Source organism: Cricetulus griseus (assembly GCF_003668045.3).
Source record: "Cricetulus griseus strain 17A/GY chromosome 1 unlocalized genomic scaffold, alternate assembly CriGri-PICRH-1.0 chr1_0, whole genome shotgun sequence".
Taxonomy (NCBI): domain Eukaryota; kingdom Metazoa; phylum Chordata; class Mammalia; order Rodentia; family Cricetidae; genus Cricetulus; species Cricetulus griseus.
Window position 1 is genome coordinate 245969196 of NW_023276806.1, and position 21412 is coordinate 245990607.

The 21412-nt window shown below is 41.4% G+C and overlaps 1 protein-coding gene across 3 annotated transcripts; it reads right to left on the minus strand.

The window, feature by feature from the left end:
• Positions 1-4056: 4056 nt before the first annotated feature.
• Positions 4057-20978, minus strand: LOC100774954 (zinc finger protein 431). 3 transcript variants are annotated; one of them, XM_035451265.1, is made up of 5 exons: positions 20832-20978; positions 20014-20176; positions 7580-7706; positions 7319-7379; positions 4057-5857 (listed from the first exon to the last, which is right to left on the minus strand). In XM_035451265.1, the coding sequence occupies exons 3-5, from the start codon at positions 7611-7613 to the stop codon at positions 4819-4821; spliced, it is 1134 nt and encodes a 377-aa protein (XP_035307156.1). In that variant the 5' UTR covers positions 7614-7706; positions 20014-20176; positions 20832-20978; the 3' UTR covers positions 4057-4818. The 3 variants fall into 3 exon arrangements, with proteins under 3 accessions (XP_035307156.1, XP_035307155.1, XP_035307154.1); XM_035451264.1 differs by lacking the exon at positions 20014-20176; XM_035451263.1 differs by lacking the exons at positions 20014-20176; positions 20832-20978 and adding an exon at positions 17810-17990.
• Between the last annotated feature and the right edge of the window lie 434 nt (positions 20979-21412).

The window sequence follows — 21412 nt, forward strand, 5'->3', positions numbered from 1 at the left end:
CTCCCTCTGCCACAATCAGGTCCTTTGTTTCCCCCTGTGGTGTACACAAGAAACGATCCCTCCTATTCTGATCTGAAGGCAGAAGCTATGTTCCACATGCAAATCCTTTTCTTGTTACTGAAATGGACAGTTGACTTCACAAATGGGTAATTTAAAAACTCAGTGGTGGTAGAGCCAGCCCTTTAAGAATTTAGTTGGTTTGGCAGGGCTTTGGTGGCACACGCCTTTAATCCCAGCACTCGGGAGGCAGAGGCAGGCAGATCTCTGGTCTACAAGAGCTAGTTCCAGGACAGGCTCCAAAGCCACAGAGAAACTCTGCTGTGAGAAACCAAAAAAAAAAAAAAAAAAAAAAAAGATTTTAGTTGGTTTGATCAAGAGGCCAGAAAGGTCATTGCCCTGTGGAGTAACAAAGTGAGATCCAGGCTACCTGGGCCAACAAAGGAGAGTTTGTCTCAGAAACATCTTTTTCTAAAAGATTTGAGGTACAGCTATTCACTCCAAATACTTGAAAGACTAAGAAACAGATATCTCTGTAATAACAGCGTGCTGCAATCCAGCTCTTGGTAATGCTTTGGAGTCCATGGAGTCCAGCTATCAAGATTGCACCCAGGGTTGCCAAAAGAATGCCTTAGAGCAGCAAGGCCTTCAGGAAAATTTCTTATCTAAAGGAAAAAGACTCAAATATATAATCTGAAGATCATGCTCTTTTGATTTCTTGTTTTCTTTTCCTGGTTCCAATTCTGCAGTTCTAAATCTTTAGTTCCAATTCTCCTCAGCTTCCCTGTTCACAACACGTGCATACATATTTAACTTCTGGTAATAAAAAAGGTTACAAAACCACCTTCTCAGGGTCACAATGCATTCCTTGAGTAAATGATAAGGGACAGAGCTATTTATCATGGCAACACATAGGCAGGGGCAAAGAGCCCTGGGCACTTCAGTACTTTCATCAAGGCTGGCATTGAAAGCACCCAAAGTCTAAAGATACATTTTCTTATGCTGTGTGTAGCCCCAGAGTACAAGGAGGGAATTACAGGAGGGAACTTTTTAAGGCTGTGAGGCTAGGCTACATCCTGTAGTCCTGGCCATCTGTGAAGCCTTTCCCATGGAAAGCTGTTTCCTCTCTAGACTTGGTTATTTGGTTGTTATTCTTGTCCTCCATATAAAGTTTAGGTCAGAAACATAAACAGTTAGTGAACCTTAAATTTTGTACCATAAACTGGAGGATAGAAGTTTGTGCAGAGTGTTAACTTGCTAAGGAATGTAATAGGGAGAGGCCGATGATCTCTGTCATCAGCCAGGCCTGACTAGAGAAGCTGGCATAGTAGTTCTAGGCCTCTCTGTGCTAACAACCTTTGGTTAGACACCGGCAATTCTGTCCTTGTGCATATCTGCACTTTTCAACTTATGATCTGTTCACAGAAACATTTAGGCTAATTTGAGTTTGCTCTTGAGTTTATGAATCAATTAATTGTATGTGGCTTGTCTTAGAACTCAGAAGAAATTTTATTTTTATGCTAGTCTAAGCCAGTGATAACAAAACAGAGCTCAGGTGTCTTACAGTCCTCATGGAACAATAGATCTTGTTATGAGGCATATTCTAGTATATTTTCTATATATCAAAATTATTCAGCTTAGTGAGAATCATCTTCCTGATCATTCAGATATACGTGCCCAAAAGATTGAGATGTAATCATGAGATTACATATGCACATTACATGAGATTACACATTACAGTACAGGTATTGGGGAGATACCACAGCTATCTTTGCACATGTGAATTTATAGACAGGAAGTAAATATTTATAGGCAATATTTTCATAAGCCTTGCCTATGAATTTCCTCCATCAGGTTAGTTGATCATCTGGTGGGTCACCAGATGAATTATGAACAGGTGTCACCTGTTATAATTTCATCATGGCCCACAACAGCTTGTGACAGAATCAGCCTAGTGCAGATTTTGCATTCTACGTGTGCTGTCATCCTTAAGTCTCTTTTAGATTCAGGTCCCAGGTTACACTTTGAACAAGTTAAATAGGGACTGGAAGTCTATCTTTTAGATTATATAATCTTAAAAAATGTCTATCTTTTAGATTATATAATCTTAAAAAAATACATTTAAAAATGTATCAATGTCACACTTCTCACATATACAAAGGGCAGAGAACACAAATACTGAAACCATGAGGGAAAAGTCCCTATCAGCACTGTGGATGCTACTATTAGATGAACAGTCCTGCCAAACTATTCAAATCTCAGAATGAGGCTGCTTTTGCCTCTAAGAATTCTGCCTTGGAGGAAGGCCACAGCTGCTTCCATGCAGTAACAGAAGGAGTTCATTTTACCTAGCACTGACTGCTGTCTATCTCAGGGTTGTGACATCACCATAGAGAATTCCATTTTTTTAAACAAATCTTTATATTTATTAATTTTTATTTTAAGTGCATTGGTATTTTGACATGGGTGTCAAGTTCCCAGGTCCTCTGGAAGAGCAGTCAGTGCTCACAACTGCTGAGCCCTCTCTCCAGCCACTAGAAAGCTTTTAAGCTTTATTTTTACTGTATGTATATGGGTGTTTGCCTGTATGTGTCTATGCACAGTACCTGCAGAGGTCAGAAGAGGGCGTCAGATGCCTTGGGAGTAAAGTTACAGGAGGTTGGCTACCAAGTTTCTGGAAATGGAACCTGTGAGGGCTGTAACATCATCCAGTGTCTTAACTGCTGCCTCTCTAGCCAATTTTTATTTAAAATTTATTTTCATATTTTAATTAAAATATTACATCACTGTTCTCCCTTCCTTGTTCTCTTTCCATCCTTTCCCAAATTCTTCCCTTCATTTTCTTCCTTGTTATAGATGTGTAATTAAGTATGCACAAATATATGAACAAAACCTGCTGAGTCCATTTATGTTGGTTGTGTGTATATGGTTTCTGGGCTAAAACATTGAACGTGATAAGCAATTAGGGACCTCATCCCTGCCTGAGGCTAATTCTCTCACTTGCAGAAGAATTACCCTGTTTAATGAGCAACAAGAGTCTGACCCTGAAGAGACCTAGGCTGCCTTGGATATGAGACATTATTAAAACCAGAAAACTTTGGGTGGCAAATAACTCAGCTAACACTTGCTGGTGTCATGGACCGGACCTGAAGTTCTGATGCTACAGGGAAGACTATGGACACTGACCCAAGCCAAAGTTTCCCTAGGTTCTGTGGCCTTCTACCATATTCCATTGACTATTCTCATCTTGGATGATTTTGAAATCCTGAAATGCTGCCTCCACTTTCTAACTACCATGGTTACAGGCCTGTGCCACCATGCCTGGCTTAGGGGGCTTCAACTTCATTTAGTGAGATGTTAGAATGACAGGATGAGTAAGACAGGCAGTTACACTTACCTATATTCAAAAACCACTTAACCTCTGTGAGCCTGGGTTTTGCCATCTCGAGAATAAGGACAGAACTCTGAACTAGTCTTTTGATGAGTTAGAACAGATTCAATGATAGAGAAAAATAATATTGCTCATAGGTAAAAGACAGTGGACTTCAAATCAGGAAGGCTGCATTTGATGAGAGCCTTCTGTTACTGGAGTTAGGACCAGAGCCTGTCTCATGGCTACCATAACCAGCCAGGTTCAGCCACTCATCTTTATTAGACCAATTAAAAGAACCAAGTTATCCTGTTGTGACAAGTCCACTATAATGAATACACTCTGAAGGCAAGGTGGGTAGTTCTCTCTGAAGTCCTAGGACAGCCTAATCCATAGAGTGAGTTTCAAGCAAGCCAGACATTCATAGTAAGACTATTCCCTTAAAATAAAAATAAACAGGGCTGGAGAGATGGCTCAGAGGTTAAGAGCACTGACTGCTCTTCCAGAGGTCCTGAGTTCAATTCCCAGTAACCACATGGTGGCTCACAACCATCCGTTATGAGACCTGGTGCCCTCTTCTGGTGTGCAGATATACATGGAAGCAGAATGTCGTATACATAATAAATAAAATCTAAAAAAAAAATAAATAAAAAGAAACAAAAGAAACAAGAAACAAGAAAAAACCTAAGTATTAAGAAAAACTGAAAGCATATTTATTCAGTGTGACTAACTGGTAACACTTGGAGAACAGGTTTAAATAGACAGCAAGAGATATGCACAGCTAAGTAATCAAACTAAGCCACACAATAAATTTTTTTCAACCCCAAATCCCTCCCCCATTCTCAGTTTTCTCCAGTGCAAGATATTCAGGTTAGGAGGTAAATGTTTCTTCAGGAGAAAAGTTTTCTTCTGGAGGACTCAGTCTTTGCCCAGAATGAGATTTCCGGGAAATCAGTGGGGTCAACCAAATGGGGTCCTGCTGGGTGCTGTCATTGACAGCTACATGAAATTGTCAAAAAAAAAAAAAAAAAGGTAAGAATGAAAGACTTGGAAGGGGTAGGGCCACCACATCCATGAAGTTTTATATCTGCATGAATTACTTCATGTAATTGAAGAGAAGTGTGAAATCTAAAAGGGTGACCTTTTAATTTAAATTCATAGGGCTTTTGTTCACATAAAGAAGTGCATTGTCATGCTTGAACAGATTGTTGACACTTGTCAGATTTTTTCTTCAGAATAAAAAATCATGTTTAACTGAATATAAGTGTATTGGCTAAAGTTTTTTTTTTACCAAATCCTTTACAATGAGTTTCCCTTTTGTATGAGTTCTTTCGGGGTTTCAAAGATTACTGTTATATGCAAAGTCTGTAACAGATTGATTACACACTAAAGGTTTTACTCTTGTATAAAGACTAACGAAGTGCAATGACTTTGCCACACTGACTACATTTTTAGGGATTCTCTCCGGTATGATTTTTTGTCATGACTTCAAAGACAACTGTTACATGCAAAGGCTTCACCACATTACTTGCAGTCATTGGGTTTCCTTCAGTATGTGTTCTTTTATGTATTTGGAGACTTCTGTGATGTGCAAAGGTTTTATCACATTGAGTACACCGGTAGGGTTTCTCTCCAGTATGTCTTCTTATATGTATTCGGAGATAACTGTGTTCTGAAAAGGCTTTATCACACTGATTGCATTTATAGGGTTTCTCTCCACTATGTATTTTTTTATGTATTCGGAGACTAGCATTACGTGCAAAAGCTTTACCACACTGACTACATTCATAGGGTTTCTCTCCAGTATGTGTTCTTTCATGTACTCGGAGGTAACTATTTTGTGAAAAGGCTTTACCACAATGAGTGCATTCATAGGGTTTCTCTCCAGTATGAATTCTTTTATGCCTTTGAAGATAATTGTGACGTGCAAAGGCTTCACCACATTCATTACACTTGTAGAATTTCTCTCCAGTATGGAGTCTTTCATGCTTTTGAAGGTGACTGTGGCGTGCAAAGCCTTCACCACATTCATTACATTTGTAGGGTTTCTCTCCAGTATGCGTTCTTTTATGTACACGGAGAATATTGTGCTGTGAAAAGGCTTTACCACATTGATAACATACATACGGTTTCTCTCCAGTATGTGTTCTGATATGTATTTGGAGACTAGTAGGTTGTGAAAAGGCTTTATCACATTGATTACATCTGTAGGGTTTTTCTCCACTATGTGTTCTTTTATGTCTTTGGAGGCTGCTAAGATGTGCAAAGGCTTTACCACATTCATTACACTCGCAGGGTTTCTCTCCCGTATGTGTTCTTTTATGTATTCGGAGATAACTGTGATTTGCAAAGGTTCTACCACACTGATTACATTCATTGCGTTTTCTTCCTCTAGGAATTATTTCATGCCTTTGAAGATGACTATGAGACGGAAGGGCTTTGTCACATTGAGTATATTCACAGGGTTTCTCTTCAGTATGACTTTCATGCCTGTGAAGATAATTGGCACATGTAAAAGCTTTACACATACATTACACTCATGATTTCTTTTATCTGAATGAATTAATTTTACAATTCAGTGTGGTGATACCTTGCTTGTACAAATAAAGCCTGTCTGAAGATCAGAGGATGGAGCTTGCCTCTAGCTAACCATAGAGGTATGGAGGTCAGTACAGATAGACAGGAAGTGAGAAAGCTGGGTAGAAATAGGAAGTGAGATGGCCGGGTACAGAGAGAGAGGATATAAATGGGAAGAAACAGGAACTTGCTCTCTTATCTGCTGAGAGGCTAAGGAGGTAAAGGTGGCTTTGGCTTGCTCCTTCTTCTTTCTGATCTCTCAGCATTTTTCTCTGTATCTGACTCTGGAGTTTTATTACTTAGATCAATTAAAAAACTCCTTTTTACAATTCTGTCTAATTGTAAAGAAGAATCAGATTTTAAGTTTTTATAAGATTTTAAGTTTAATTTAAGGCGTTCCCCTTCATTAAGGTTGTTTTGAGTCTTTGAAGAGACCAGTGATGATAACAGCCTTTATTATATGGCTCACATTTATAGCATCCTTTATGAGTTTTTCCACATATCTGAAGAGAACTGAAAAAACTCAGAGCTTTGACACAGTGACTACATTTGTAATATTCCTATACTGTGAATCATATATTTGCAAAGTGAACTAGGACAAACCAAAAGTTTCTACATTTCAAATACTCATAGGGCTTATCTGCAGTGTGAGTTTATTGATGTATTCCCAATTCAGTTCAAAAACTAATTAATGAACTTATATCATATTCAACAAGTCTACTGAAAGTAAGGACTACTACATAACTTTTAATTATTCTGGGGAAGCAATTACTGTTTTCCATATCCCTATGCTCATATGACTTGTATCCAGAGTGACATATGATATACCTAGTAAAGGAAGAATGACAAATAAAAGTTTTGTACATTGCATTCACACAGTTTGAGTTTCATTTCCTCACAGACATGTGATAAAGGGATTAAAGTTTCTCCACAACAACCTTCTTGGTCCTCATAAACTTCCCATCTCACTAAACTTAGCGAAGTCACTACAAGTATATGAGTAACACCATTTTTACTATGGGCTATTTATATATATTTACATATGAGACATATACTTATCACCTATTCAATGTGTATACTTTCAGCAATATCTGAGTGGTATGAAACTAAATTGATTGGTAGTTCTACAGCATAGCTCTTATAGAGCTATGATTCAAATGGTGATATCTGTTAAGGCATTGTTTCCTTGTCTTCTTTCTTAAAAGAATGACTTACAACACAAATTGGACCCCTGACATTGAGGTACATGATTTTGTGAGAATTTCATAATCAACAATAAACTTAAGGCTGTGCTTATTTATACTGTTGCTTTTCCTTAAAACTTCCAGGCCACATTAAAACTTTTTCAGAGGCACACTTGCACATGGAAATTACCTTCCGTGTCTTCTAAAATTTTGACAATGTTCTTCAATATTATGGTCTTCCCAACTGTAGCCTAAAATATAGTACAAGAAAATGCATGATATATTGTTGGAAATTATATAAAATTTAAGTTATTATCTCCAATGAATCTTAGAACCCTGCCTGATTTATCCAACTCATTCTTCCTTTCTCAATCAAAATTATAGTAGACTATCAATAACCAAGACACAGTTGTCCCCTTATTTTAAAAAATGAAGGGAAATTCAGTCTTACCTATAGCAGTAAGGTTCCTGTAGGTTTCCAGCATCACATCTTTGTAGAGATTCTTCTGGGAAGGATCCAGCAAAGTCCACTCTTCCCGAGTGAAGGTGACATTCACATCATCATAGGTCACTGCATTCTAAAATATCCCATACATGTGTACAACAGAAAGTGCAATAGTAACAGTGTTGTAAATGTATACTTTGCTGAAAATATATTCATAGATTTCTGGTGCTTCCCAGACTTATTCCATAACAGAATTTCTAATGTAATCACAAAGTCAGTTTAGAAGGAAACTGAATAGGAGGTTCAACTCTGTTATTTCTGTATCTCTGATTGGGATATAGCCTTGCAAGAAAAATGCTAATTAATAGACTTAAAAAGAGAAAGACAAGCAAACAGATTGTAACTGTACTGAGTAAACACCAGAGACATTGTATGAACAATTACTAACTACAAAAAAACATGGACAAGCTGGGTGTATTGTCTCATGCCTATAATCCCAGCACTCAGAAGGCAGAAACAGGTGTATCTCTTTGAGTTGGATGCAAGCCTGGTCTAGGCGATGAGTCCCAGGACAGACAGAGGTACATATTAAGACCCTGTCCCCCCACAAAAATCAACTGATCAAAGAAAAAATATAGAAAGAATACAGAGGTTTTTGCTGAAGTTCCTAAAAGATTTATGCATTCACTGCCGTTCTGTCTTCATTTTCCCGAAACCTGAAATGTGCAGTTTAACAGTACCATTAATAAGATGTTATTAAAAGGGAATGCATGTCTAAACGGTTACAAATGGACAGATGAATACATTATGATTGTAAATGTTGATCATAAATAAACAACACAGGACAGGAGAGATGGCTCAGCAAATGGGTAGGCTCAATTGCCAGTGGGGGTTCACAACTATCCATTACTCCAAATTCGGGAGTTCTAAGGCTGTCATGTGATAAGGCACACGTGTGGGGCATGTCCATGCATACAGGCAAAATACTCATATTTACCTAAAAAAAACCTTTAAAACATATACAACATGTAGGAAAAATGTCACACAACTGCAATCCAATAGCTCAGAAGGCTGATGCAGTATTAATGTCATGAATACATGCTGCCCAATTTCAAAATTCAAGATGTGGTTGAAGATCAGCACAACAGCATATGCTTGACATGTATAAAAAAATCTACATTCTAGGCCTACAAGAAAATAATATAAAAACCGAAAGAGCCAGGTGCATTGGCCCACCTTTAATACTAGCACTCGGATGCCTGAGTTGGAGGCCAGCCTGATCTACATACCTACTTTCAGGACAGCCAGGGCTACACAAAGAAACCCTGTCTTCAAAAACAAAAACAAAAAAATTAAAACAAACCAAAACATCAGGCCAGCAAAATGGTATCTCAAAGAATAGCAATTGCTTCTAATGTATTCTTTGTAATTTAGGGATAGTCTATAATGGTGCTGAAAACATAACAGCATAAAAACAAAGCTAGCATGAAAAGGGAGCTAAACATCAGTTTTAACCACAACACAATAGACACAAAGAACAGGAAATGGGTTGAGGCTATATGCAAATCCCATCCCAGTGAGGAAGTTCATCCAAAAAGCCTCCTCCTCCTAAGGTTCCATAAACACCCTGAAGAAAGCCACTGAGGAGAGACATGTAGGAGATTTTTTCACATAATCAACTACATTCTGAACTAAGTCACTATAAGATCATGGTCATCCCATGATGAAATTCCATTTATTCTAACGTCAAATATCCTCATAGTCTGCAACAGCCCCTACACTGTTCAAATGTCCAAAGTCTCTTCTGATACTCAAGGCAATTCTTTACTGTAACACCTTATAAACTCAGAAAACAAATTACATCTTTCCAACATACAATGACACAGAATACCCATTCCCCTTCCAGAAGAGAGGTATGGGGACACAGTGAGGGAAAACTGGATCAAGGCAAGACTGAAATCCAGCAGGGCAAGGCAAGGATGAAACCCAGCAGGGCAAACTCTGACTCCTGTAGCTCTCTGTCTCAGACACATGGGGCTTCAATTTCAAAGGGCTTAGAAAGCTCTAACCCTGCAACTTCTGATGCATCTCTCTCTTAGGTTACCTCCACTCCATATATGCAGCTCTCCATGACAGGTGTCTGATAGCTTCGATATCTCAACATCTTGTGGTCTTAAATTCATGCAAAGAACTTGAAGTCCCCTACTGGGGGCTCTGATTCTACCAAACATAGACGCCTGCAACAGTGTTGTACTGAAACCACAGACTAAGAATCCATTACTTGAAATTTTTATTCTTCTTTACAGAACCAGTACAATAAGAATGGTCCCCCCAAATTTGGCTTCTAAGTTGGACCAGAGTTGCAGCAGGTTCTTTATGAAGTTGCTTCCTGGGACTAAGAGTCACTTTGCCTATTCCTACCATTAACTGATGGAGTGTTACTTACCCTTAGAGCACCTACTTAGGCTTCCACTGTGGAGTAAAGGCCTTTTCTTTAATGTGATAATCTCATTGCAAGATCCTACCTCTGTTTCAGCACTTGTTGCCATCTTAAGTTACCTATTTCAATTTTCTCTACAAGCCACAAATTTTATTTATTTCTGTGCCACTTGTTGCTTTTTCGCTGTAGTCAAGAATGAGTCATCAATAATATACATACCAATAGATTCCATATTACATCTAAGAAAACAGCCCATTATTTTTTAATTTTGCCACTCAATTTCTCAGTGCATGAGCAGGATAAGAAAGATTATGGAGCTGGGCAGTGGTGGCACACACCTTTAATCCCAGCACTGGGAGGCAAAGGCAGGCAGATCTCTGTGAGTTCTGACCAGCCTGGTCTACAAGAGCTAGTCCCAGGACAGCCTCCAAAGCTACTGAGACACCCTGTCTCGAAACCACCACCACCCCACAAAAAGAAAGATATTGGGCCAAGTTATCATACAATGACATCTAGCTTAATTTTTCATGGAGTCTGTTTCCAACTGAAATCCTGTGACTTTGAAATCCTCTGTCTGCATTACTCTCAACATTCTCATCTTCCTGGTACTACAAGAATAGCCAACTAAGTTATATGTATAGCTTTCTATGACTTTTGCTATTTAAAGTCTGGTTATCTTCCATATGTCTCCAAAAGACAACATTCCCAGGTTCTTCCCAGCAACAAAATCTCTTTTGTTGTGCCATATTTTGCTCCTCTGCTTCTGTGATTAAATCTCTAACCAAAAACATCTCAGGTAATGAACAGGTTTATTTGGCTGACTCTGCCAGATCATAGTCCACAATTTTGAGAGCTTAGGCTAGAAATTCAAACTAGAAAATGAAGGCAAAAACCAATGGCAAACATTGTTTCCAAATTTCTCTGTTGTTTGGTCATTGTCTCATGATCAGCTAGTTCTCTTATTGAGCCCAGGCACACTTGCTTAGGGATCTTGTCAGCCTCACTGGAAGAGCCTTTCCTCATCAATTATCAATCAACACAATGCCTCACAGACACAGCAACCAGTCATTCTTATAGGGGCATATGCTCAATTGAGGCTCACTCAGATGACTGTAGGCTCTGAGATGTTGACAACTGAACCTAAATAGGCCAGAGAGACAATGATAGATTAGAAAGTTTTAAAAACCCCAAACCAGTGTTAACCGTATCAATAACTTAGAGCAGCAGAAACCCAACACTGATGATTGCAACACCTGAAAAATATGGATGCATCAAGAAATGACAGAACCTTTAGCACCAAGAAAACTAAAAGTAAAATTGTTTCTCCACAGAAAGAACCCAAAACAAAAACTCAAGGAACTCATAACATAATATAGTCAAATTTTAGAATACAAAAATAGGTGAAGGTTCATCACTTTCCAGAAAAACAATATAATTAGACTATAATTAATAAAATCACATAACACATAGGTGGTACCACCGATAAAGAGAGACACAAAAGCTTGTTACAAATTGAACATGGTCCCTTAAATAAGAACTACAAGATTCTAACCAAAATCAAAAATCAAAGAAATCACTGGCCAGCACTCACCCTATGCACTCTGGTTTTTTCCTTTGCCAAAATTAGAAAATGAGTTTAGCAAGGAGAGCTGTTCTACCAAAACTGGAGAGATTTACTTGAAGCTTCTGATATTTTTACATTGTAGAAAATAGTTGTGACTATTTAAAATGTCTCATTCCCTTATGAAAAAGAAAATGATGATTGTTAGGATTACTTAGAAACTGCTTTGTTTTCCAATTACTGAAGATTGGATGTAAGTCTGCAACAGAGTATGAAAGTGTAAATTTTTTAAAATCAAATGCATAATAACATACTTTTAAGGAAATAATGTATGATTTGTATTATCCACCTAAAGCAACTTGTTTTGCTCTAATTGGTTTATATAAGTAACGAGCGCTTTTGAAAACAAATCTATGCTCATCTTTATATGTATGTTTGTGCGTGTAAGAAAGAATGCCTTCCATGTGTATACAGGTGACACCAGAGGATGTGAGAGCCTCTGGATCTAGAGTAGCAGTGTTTGTTTCCCAACTCAGGTCAACCCCAAGAATATTTGATGAGTGACGTGCTGAGCCCACATAGTACTTTTTATCCAATCAACTGAATGTCTTTTACAGATTAACAACAACAAAACCTAAATAAAGAAAGAAGCATATAAATGATCCCTGTGAATCTGATGCCTCAGTATTAAGATATTGGGTATAGGACCAGGTAGGCTGCTGCCCATGGGCATTTGCCACTCTGTTACCAGAGACACACTACTCAAGACTTGCTCCTAGTGCTGTAAAACACAAGTTGCAGCTTTCCCTCCCATATCCGCACCTATAGATCTCACGGACCATCCCTACCATCCCTTCCCTTCTCACCCCAAATCTGTGTGTCAGCCCTGAACTTTGGCAGACACGCCCAGCTCAACTACAAGTTACGCCTGCCAGAAGACTAGGTAGGCTGCCCAAAGACCTACCCCACTATCTTATCACCACTGACCCAATTCTCATAGTTGCCCTCAGCCCTGGAACAGAATACAGGAATGGAATACCAGGGGCAACTTTATCTCCTCCCACCCACATGTCCCGTGGATTCCTGACAACATTCCCACTAGCCTCATCTCTGTATCCCAGTACCCAACTCAGATAGACAACCCCTGATGAGCCACATGGCATGCCTACCAGAAGACCAGGTAGGCTGTCTGCAGATTTATCACACTATCTGTTACTACAGACCTAATATTCAAGGTTGCCCCTAGAACCACAATAGACTCCTAGAGGCACCTTCCCCTACCCCTTTCTCTATTCCTCCTGTGGGTCCCTAAGATCTTCTTCCCCTGAGCTCCTTTCCCCCAGCAGCAAACCTTCCTCCATGAACTCACCAGCTAAGCATGCCTATACAGAAGGCAAGGCTCAGCCAACACACTCTCTGAAAATCCGAAGAGACAACCAAAACCGAGAAACAAAACTGGCACCCAACCAACGCAAACCCAGAAAGCAGCACCTAACCCTATAAATCACCCCAAATTGAGATGCCTAGATGCCAGCTCATGAAAATAACAGCCAGAGTAATATATCCCTAACAGAGCCCATCTATCCTACCACATCAGGTCCTGCATAGTCTGACATATCTTAAGCACAAGAAAAAGACCTTAAAACCAACTCTATGAAGATGACAGAGTCCTAAAAGAGTAAATAATAAATCCCTTAAAGAAATCAAGGAAAACAAAAACAATTGGAAGTAATCAACAAATCCCTCAAAAAAAAAAAAATCCAGGAAAACTCAAAAGAATTAGAGGAAACCAATAAATCCCTTAACTAAAGCTAAGAAAAAACACACAATTGAAGGAAACAAATAAAACTGTACAGGACCTGCAAATGAAAACAGATGCAATAAAGAAAACACAAAGCGAGGAAACATTGGAAATGAGAAATTTAAGTCTACAAAGAACTGCAGAGGCAAGCTTTACCAACTGGATACAGAGATGAAAGAGAAAATCGTAGGCATTGACATCAGTTAAAGAAAGAAAATGTCAAACCTAAAAACCCCTGACACAAAATTTCCAGGAAATCTGGGAAACCATGAAAAGATAAAGCCAGGAGAAGGATCCCAGCTCAAAGGTCCAGAAAATATGGTCAAGAAACTCATAGAAGAAAATTTTCCTAACTTAAGCACCTTTTAAGGTGCAAGAAGCATATAAAACACCAAATAGACTAGAACAGAAAAGAAAGTCCCCTTGACACATAATAATGAAAACACTAAACACACAAAACAGAGAAAGACAATTAAAGCTGCAATGGAAAAATACCAAGTAACATACAAGGCATACCTATGAGAATTACATCTGACTTCTCAATGGAGACTGTAAAAATCAGAAGGGCTTTGGACACATGTGCTGCAGACTCTAAGAAGCCACAGATCCCAGTCCAAATTAGAATACCCAGAAAATTTCATTCATAACAAATACAGACAATAAGATATTCCATGACAAAGTCAAATTTAAATACTATCTATCTACAAATGCAGCAATACAGGAAGTGCTAGAAGGAAAAATTCCAAATCAAGGAGATTAACTCCACATATGAAAACAAAGGCAATAATCTTACATCACTGATTATTTTCAAAAGATTACTACAAAGACTAGGGAAGCAATCACTCGGGAGTTTACACAAGGTATAATAGCTCTAATAAATTTCCCACTACAAAGTAAGCATACCAGAAAGGAGTAGACAACAAGAAACGATCCAAATGAGGGCTAAAATCAATAAAATAGGAAAACAGAACACTACAAAGAATCAATGAAACACAGAGTGCTCAGGTGGAAGCTCCACGGTGGCGCCCCCCCCTCCCTCTCTCCAAACTCTGCCCCACCTCAGAGAACCTGCCAACCAGCAACTCCTCCCAGGGAGATGCTCAAGACCACACTTACAGGGTATTTAAACTCCCCCTAGAGAACTGCCATGTGATTTTTCAGTCTCTTCTCCCAGTCTTCTCTCTGGAGGCCGAAAAAAACCATCCAGGAGCGTTTTACTCATTAAACCTGGACTTTCGATTCTTAATTTGGCTTGATTTGGATTACTGCATTGGCAGAGAGGCTTAGTATCAGCGTACAGAAACTTTTCATCTGGTGTACTGGCTGGGGAGCTGAGCTTTCCCCATCTGCCCTCGGCTATGTGGGAGAAACACTCTTTCCCACTCTCCACTAGACTCAATTGCTTTCGGTCTGGTAAATTGCCCATTCCAAGTCAGTCTTTAGGGGTTCAAGACTCCTCTTGATTTTCAGGTTACCCTGCCAAAGATGCAGTCGTTCCAGGGGCATTCCTGACCTATTCCTGCTCAATCTGATCCTCCCTGGATGCCTGGGATGCTAGGACATTCAGGCTTTGGAGCTTCCTGTACCTAAAAGCCTCTCTTAGAGTGTAGGCATTGCTTTAGACTTCAGGTTCCATCACAGGCTTGTAAAATGCGAAACTGTGGATCTAAGCCAGATCTTCAAACAACCTTAGGATGTCTTTTATGAAATGTTCAAATTGGGGGCTCTGATAACCTATGTCCAGATGGCCTTATTTCCCTATTCACTAAGGCCTGTCCACAGTACGCTCTTGATAACAGTCATGATGGTCACCAGAGGGAACTTTTGAATTCACCTTCCTCGGTTGTCTTGAAAATTTTTGCTGGTATGGAGAAAAATGGGCAGAACTGCCTTATGTCCACGGTACCTGGGTACTGCACTCCCACCCTTCTTTCTCTAGTTAGTGTCCTGCAGTTCAGGTCTTGTTGGTTAGGGTTCTGATACCTCCAGATTCCCGTTTATTTGGGAACTGGGACCCTGAACATTCTGCCCTGACCATGCAGCCAGGGACACTGGCCCCTCCCCCATATTCCTCCAAACCGGCTTACCCATTCTCCTCCTACAATGCCACATAACCTATTCAGTGGCCCCCATTCCTCCCATTCCTCCATCTACCTCCCCCTCCTTTCCCCTCCAAGACAAAGGTCAAGGACCAACTTCCTCCTCCTTACCAACCTTCCTCTCCCTCTCCTTCCTACTATCTCTCCCTATCATTCAAAGCCAAAATGTACACCTTGGTCTTCTTCCACACACTGGTTTACTCCTCATGAATTCTCTCTGGTCTCTTCTCATACTGGCTCTCAGTGGATTCCTGTTCTCCTCTGCCCTCTCTGAGAGGTGGCTGGAACCAATGGAATTGTTAGGAGTCCACACCCCTTTCTCTTACAGATAGTTGGGTTCCTCCTCTGCTAATCCTGTTTATATCAAGGAGTTTCATTATCTGTTCCAAGCCCATGACCTGACCTGGCATAACCTCTATGTCATCCAGGTCTCCACTCTCACTCCTGAGGAAAGAGGCTGAGTTCAGGCAGCAGCCAGACAATATACAGATAGAATTCACCTACTAGACAATACAGTCACTGTGGGTGACATGGCAGAGCCGGTTATAGAATCCTACTGAGACTATCAGTCAGGTCAGAACAGCTGCCAGAGAAGGGACCTCATGGTCTGCTGCCTCCATCAGAGTATGGACATGGTCTCAGACAAAGTTGTTAATTCTGATAAGCTCTGAGAGACTATGCAAGCTGATAAAATCCATCATTTTTAAAACTGTTTACAAGAGACCATGGTTTAATATACTTGTCTTGACCCAGCCTCCACAGAAGGAGCCACAGTCCTGGCTGCCCATTTTATTTCTCAGTCAGCACCAGATATTAGAAAGAAATTAAAAAGGATTGAGGAGGGTCCCCAAACCCAATTACAGAAATTGGAAAAGATGGCCTTCAAGGTATTTAATGCTGGAGAGGAGGAGCTGAGTCTTCCTAACAGTCTTGGCTCGAAGGCTCCACTCCAAGCTCATGCTTGCCTGCTGCCCTGAGGCCATCAGCACCCTCACATGGGAATTCCACAAGGCTCCACCCAGCCTAAACCCAGCCCAAGTCAACTCCACCAGTAGCCTGCTTTAAATGTTGCCACTGGTCATGGTTCTACCCTGATCCTCTGCCACTGGAAATCAGAATGCCTCCACAGGGCTGGGCTCATCCTCAACACCACACCATGGAGGTCCAGCCTCACACACACTGGCATCTGAGACTCTTCCAGCTTCAAACTCCTCAGCCTGGTGGAGGACTGATGGCACCCAAACTTGGTGACTCTCATCACCTTTGCCGAGCCTAGGATAAATTTCCAGGTAGTGGGTAGGTCCATCACCCACTATTCTATTCTGTTTTAACATGTCACTCGGGTCCCAGTTCCCTTGCCAATTTCTGTCACTGGGGTAGATGGGACCCCTCCCTTCTTCCCACTTAAGACCCTGTCACTTCCCTGCATTCTTGCAGGATGACTCTTTTCTAGTCACATCTGCACATGCCCTGTACATCCACTTGGTCTTGATATTCTCAGCTGCTCTGATACCATACTCATCTTGGCCCCCACATTCTCTCCTGACGCCCACCTTCTTCTCCCCTTAACAGCCTCACAGGTTCCTACCCCAGACTGTCCTATCCCTGCCCTCCTGACTCCAGTAGACCCCCAGGTATGGGATATCTCTACCATGGTGGTTGCTAAGTCACCACCAGCCAGTTGTAGTTCACCATAATGACCCCTCCTCCTTCCCTTCCAGACCCCTGTTTCCTATTTCTAAAACCCATCACCGATGCCTTAGGCCTTTATCACCCACCTTTTATCTCAGGGACTTTCAATTCTGATCAACTCACCCTACAACACTCCCATTTTTCCTGTACGCAAGCACTCAAGTGCTCACCATTTAATTCAAGATCTCTGCCTCATCAAAGATGCAGTTATTCCAAAAAAATCCAGTGGTTAACAACTCATACAACCTCCTTTCTTACGCACACCCTGCAACCTCCCACTTGGCTGTCCTGGACCTGCAAGTAGCCTTTTTCACTGTGCCTTTAAAAGTTGAATCATACTTCCTCTTTGCCTTCACCTAGGAGGATACTGACACCCGGTCCTCCAGACAGCTTACATGGACTGTTCTCCCTCAGTGTTTCTGGGACAGACCTCGTTTCTTTGGCCAAGTCTTGGCTTGGAATCTTTCCACCTTTGACCACAGTCCTAGCACATTCCTCTAATATGTAGATGACCTCCTTCTCAGCAGTCCTTCTTGCCTCTGTCCCTCTTTGCTTCTAGACTACCTCCACCTCCTGGGAAACTATGCTCTCTCACGGTGGTGTTTCTGGGCATTCAACTCAACCCAGGGTCTAAGACCCTCACCTCTGACAGAGTCCAAGTCCTGTGGCCACTGAGGACTTGGGTCTGATGGAATTCTTCCATCTCTGGAAGTTGTTTCTGTGAGTTTCACCAGCCTGGTCTTGACCCCTTTGCTCATCACTCCTCCTTCTCTGCAACTGGATTCCAGAGTTCAGTTCAGTGTTTAGCTGTGGTATATGCTTGTTTCCACCAGCTACTGGATGAAGGCTCTAAGATGGCATATAAGGTAGTCATCAATCTCATTATCAGAGAAGGGCATTTAAGGTAGCCTCTCCATTATTGCTTAGATTGTTAGTTGGTGTCATTCTTGTAGATCTCTGGACATTTCCCCAGTGCCAGATTTCTCTTTAAACCTGTAACATGCCAAACATCTTAAACCATGAAAATAACAGGCCACACCATTTTATTCTGATCTTTCTTTTTAAAATAGATTTACTTATTTATTTATATATTTTATGTATATGAGTGCTCTATATGCATGGATGCCTGCATGACAGAAGAGGGTGTCAGATTCCATTAGAGATGGTTGTGAGCCACCAAGTGGTTGCTGGGACTTGACCTCAGGAACCCTGGAAGAGCAGTCAGTGCTCTTAATCATTGAGCCATCTCTCCAGCCCCTTGTCCTGCTCTTAAATTTTGGTTGGACTAATATAACTACAATAATTTGGTTTTACAATAAATTCAGTTTTCTATCCATATTCTTGATTTCCTGGTCTATTAACCTGAGAAATGGCCAGTCAGCACATTTATCAAGCACCTAATATTGATCACACCACTACTCATTGCTAAGATCAACTACTGTCACAGTAGGAAAGCTTTCACCCTCCTTGCCCATCCCTTTCTGTGATGTGACTACACCTGCTTTACAGCTGGTCAGTGAACTCAATTCTTACACAGGTCCCTCTTTGTTTGTAAGCTCCCAATAAAAACCAGAGAGATTGGATACTCATTCACTGGTCTACTCACAAGTCAAGGCCCAGACTTGAAGCAGTTGCAGGACTGTCTTCCCAGCCATGGGCAGCAGAGGCAGAATTAGGTGTTCAAAGCAATTCTCAATTACATAGCCTGAGCTACAGGAGACATTGATCAAAACCAGTGGTCCTCAACCTTCCTAATGTGTTAACCCTTTAATACAGTTTGTCATGTTGTGGTGACCCACCCAACCATAAAATTATTTACATTGCTACTTCATAACTATAATTTTGCCCTGAATTGTAATATCAAGATCTGTGTTTTCCAATGATCTTGCACAACTCCTGTGGCAGGGTCATTTGATCCCCCCAAAAGATGCCCCCACCACCCCACATTGAGAATCACTCCTCTAAACTGATATTAATAAATAAATGTCACTTAAGAAAACAATGGAATGAAATTCTTAGTGACTAAGAAATACTGGGAAATTGAAAGAAATAGATTAGAGCAGTAATACATTTTAAGAAAATGAAATTTAAAAAATACCAAAAATTTGCATTTTTAAAATGATAAAAACAATTGGAAGAACACTTTGCTATACTGACTTTGAAACAGAGTAGGCACTTCCCTGATAGAGAGAATGCCATTAATAAGACACTGTATGACTTTGTCCCATGTAAAATGTTAGCTGCTGAGTGCTGTAAGCTTTCAACTTCTGATCCAGGATTGCACATATCTGCATAGGAGAGTGCCCTAACTAGAGAGTGCCCTAACTAGAAACTGAATACTCAGTAGTTCAGGCTACCCTCCCTATACTGTACACCCACCAATTCTATCTGTCTTTATTCACATGGAAAAATTTAATACATGCAACAAAATTCACAGAAAGTCACTCACCCTGCCCCATCAGGTCCTTCTTGGTAATGGAGACCCCTGCAGCACACTGCCTTAAACTTCAGTCTGTGATCTAGTCTCTTTCCCCCTGCAGTGCACACAGTACACTGCCCCTCCTCTTCTGCTCTGAAGGGAGAAGCCATGCTCCACACACAAAACCTTTTCCTGTTACTGCAATGGACAGTTCCACTATGTGACTCAAACTGGTCATTTAAGAACTCTGTGGTGCTACAGATCTTTAATCCAGGAATTTAGGGTGGTTCTTTAGGAGGATGGCAAGGGCAATGCCCTGTGGGGCTACAGACAGGGTTCAAGTCCACCTCAATCAACATAGCAGACCTTGACTCAAAACTACTTTTCAAGAAAACGATGGAGATGCAGCTGTTCTAGAATTAACTCACCTTTATGTCACACCAGGACTTAAAGTTGGTTGTGACCCTGTAAAGGCCCTTTGAGCTGCTAGCATGTCCGAGCCTGTTCTTTGACTGGGGGTGTGGGGAGGCTGTGTGGGTGGCTGTAAATCAGGGTTGTCTCCTTTGTTATGGGAATGTAGCTTGGATAATCCTGGGGAACAAACATTTAAATTTTATGATACTACTCTCTAACAGGCTTGGTTTGCAAACTACTTATCTTTGAGATATTTGAGAGTCAGTCCTCCCTTAGCTAAATTCTGCTTTATGTGACTTAATGTTCCCTAAGAACTGGTAAATCCGACAGGCGTTGGTGGCTCACGCCTTTAATCCCAGAACTCAGGAGGCCTCTGTGAATTCGAGGTCAGCCTGGTCTACAGAGAGGAGAACCTCCAAAGCGCAGTGAAGTGTTACTCTTCACAGGAGATGCCGTTTACAAGTTGCACAGAATTAACTCCAGACGTATCCCACACCTAAATGTTAGCGTTAAACGTGCAGCACTTCTGGAAGATATAGCTCTCCGAGTTTGGCAAACCTGCCTTCCATAGTGACAGCACAAGCACTGCAGGCGCTAGCGTTTCCCCGTGATCCCAACAAGGCTCCCAGTGCCCTGCTCGGACGCAGCCCGTGTAGTGAACTTCTTCAGAGGCTGCCACCCGGCCCTCAGCCTTACAAGGGCCACGCAGGACCACACGGGACGGGTAGGACCACGCCGGCCGCTGGCTCCCACCCAGCCCCGGGAAGGACCCGCCACACCAGGCTCCCCCCGCTCGGCCGTCCCAGTCTGGGGACAGCGGCCCCGCGCTCACCATGGCTGGCCACTCCTCCGCGTCTGGGAACAGCAGCCCCTCACTCACGTTGGCCCGGCGTCCAAGCTCACAAGGCTCTCCCAACAGCGGAGCCCACCGGAGCCCACCGACCAGCACAAGGGTAGCTTCCGACTTCCGCAGTGGGAGGGGCCGAGCCAGAAGTCTGTCAAGCGGAAGAACCCTCCCATCTCACTGATGGGTCTTCTAGAGGTTCTGATTGGCTAGTGAGGCCTGAGTGACAGGAATCAGTCCTGAGTGACAGAATCAGTCCCCCGGGGAACCGGTGAGCTGCAGGGACACAGCACGGTGGGTCGGTGGATCTCAGTCCTGGCTTCCAAGCTAAGTATTTATTTTTTATTATGCATACAGCATTCTGTCTGCATATATGCCTGCAGGCCAGAAGAGGGCACCAGGTTTCATTACAGATGGTTGTGAGCCACCATATGGTTGCTGGGAATTGAACTCAGGACCTCTGGAAGAGTGCTCTTAACCTCTGAGCCATCTCTCCAACCCACAATGGGTCAGTTTTAAAAGGAAGTATACAAATCCAGGAAGAGACTGACCAGAAGATGTTGCACAGG

Bases quoted from the DNA above. Each gene is read 5' to 3' on its own strand.
- LOC100774954 (XM_035451263.1), bottom strand. From the start codon at position 17,869: ATGGAAGAATTCCATCAGACCCAAGTCCTCAGTGGCCACAGGACTTGG. The intron at 7,707-17,809 runs GTGAGGGTCTTA...GGGATATTTTAG, and splicing joins GGACTTGGACTCTGTCAGAG to AATGCAGTGACCTATGATGA. The intron at 7,380-7,579 runs GTAAGACTGAAT...ACTATATTTTAG, and splicing joins CAGGAACCTTACTGCTATAG to GCTACAGTTGGGAAGACCAT.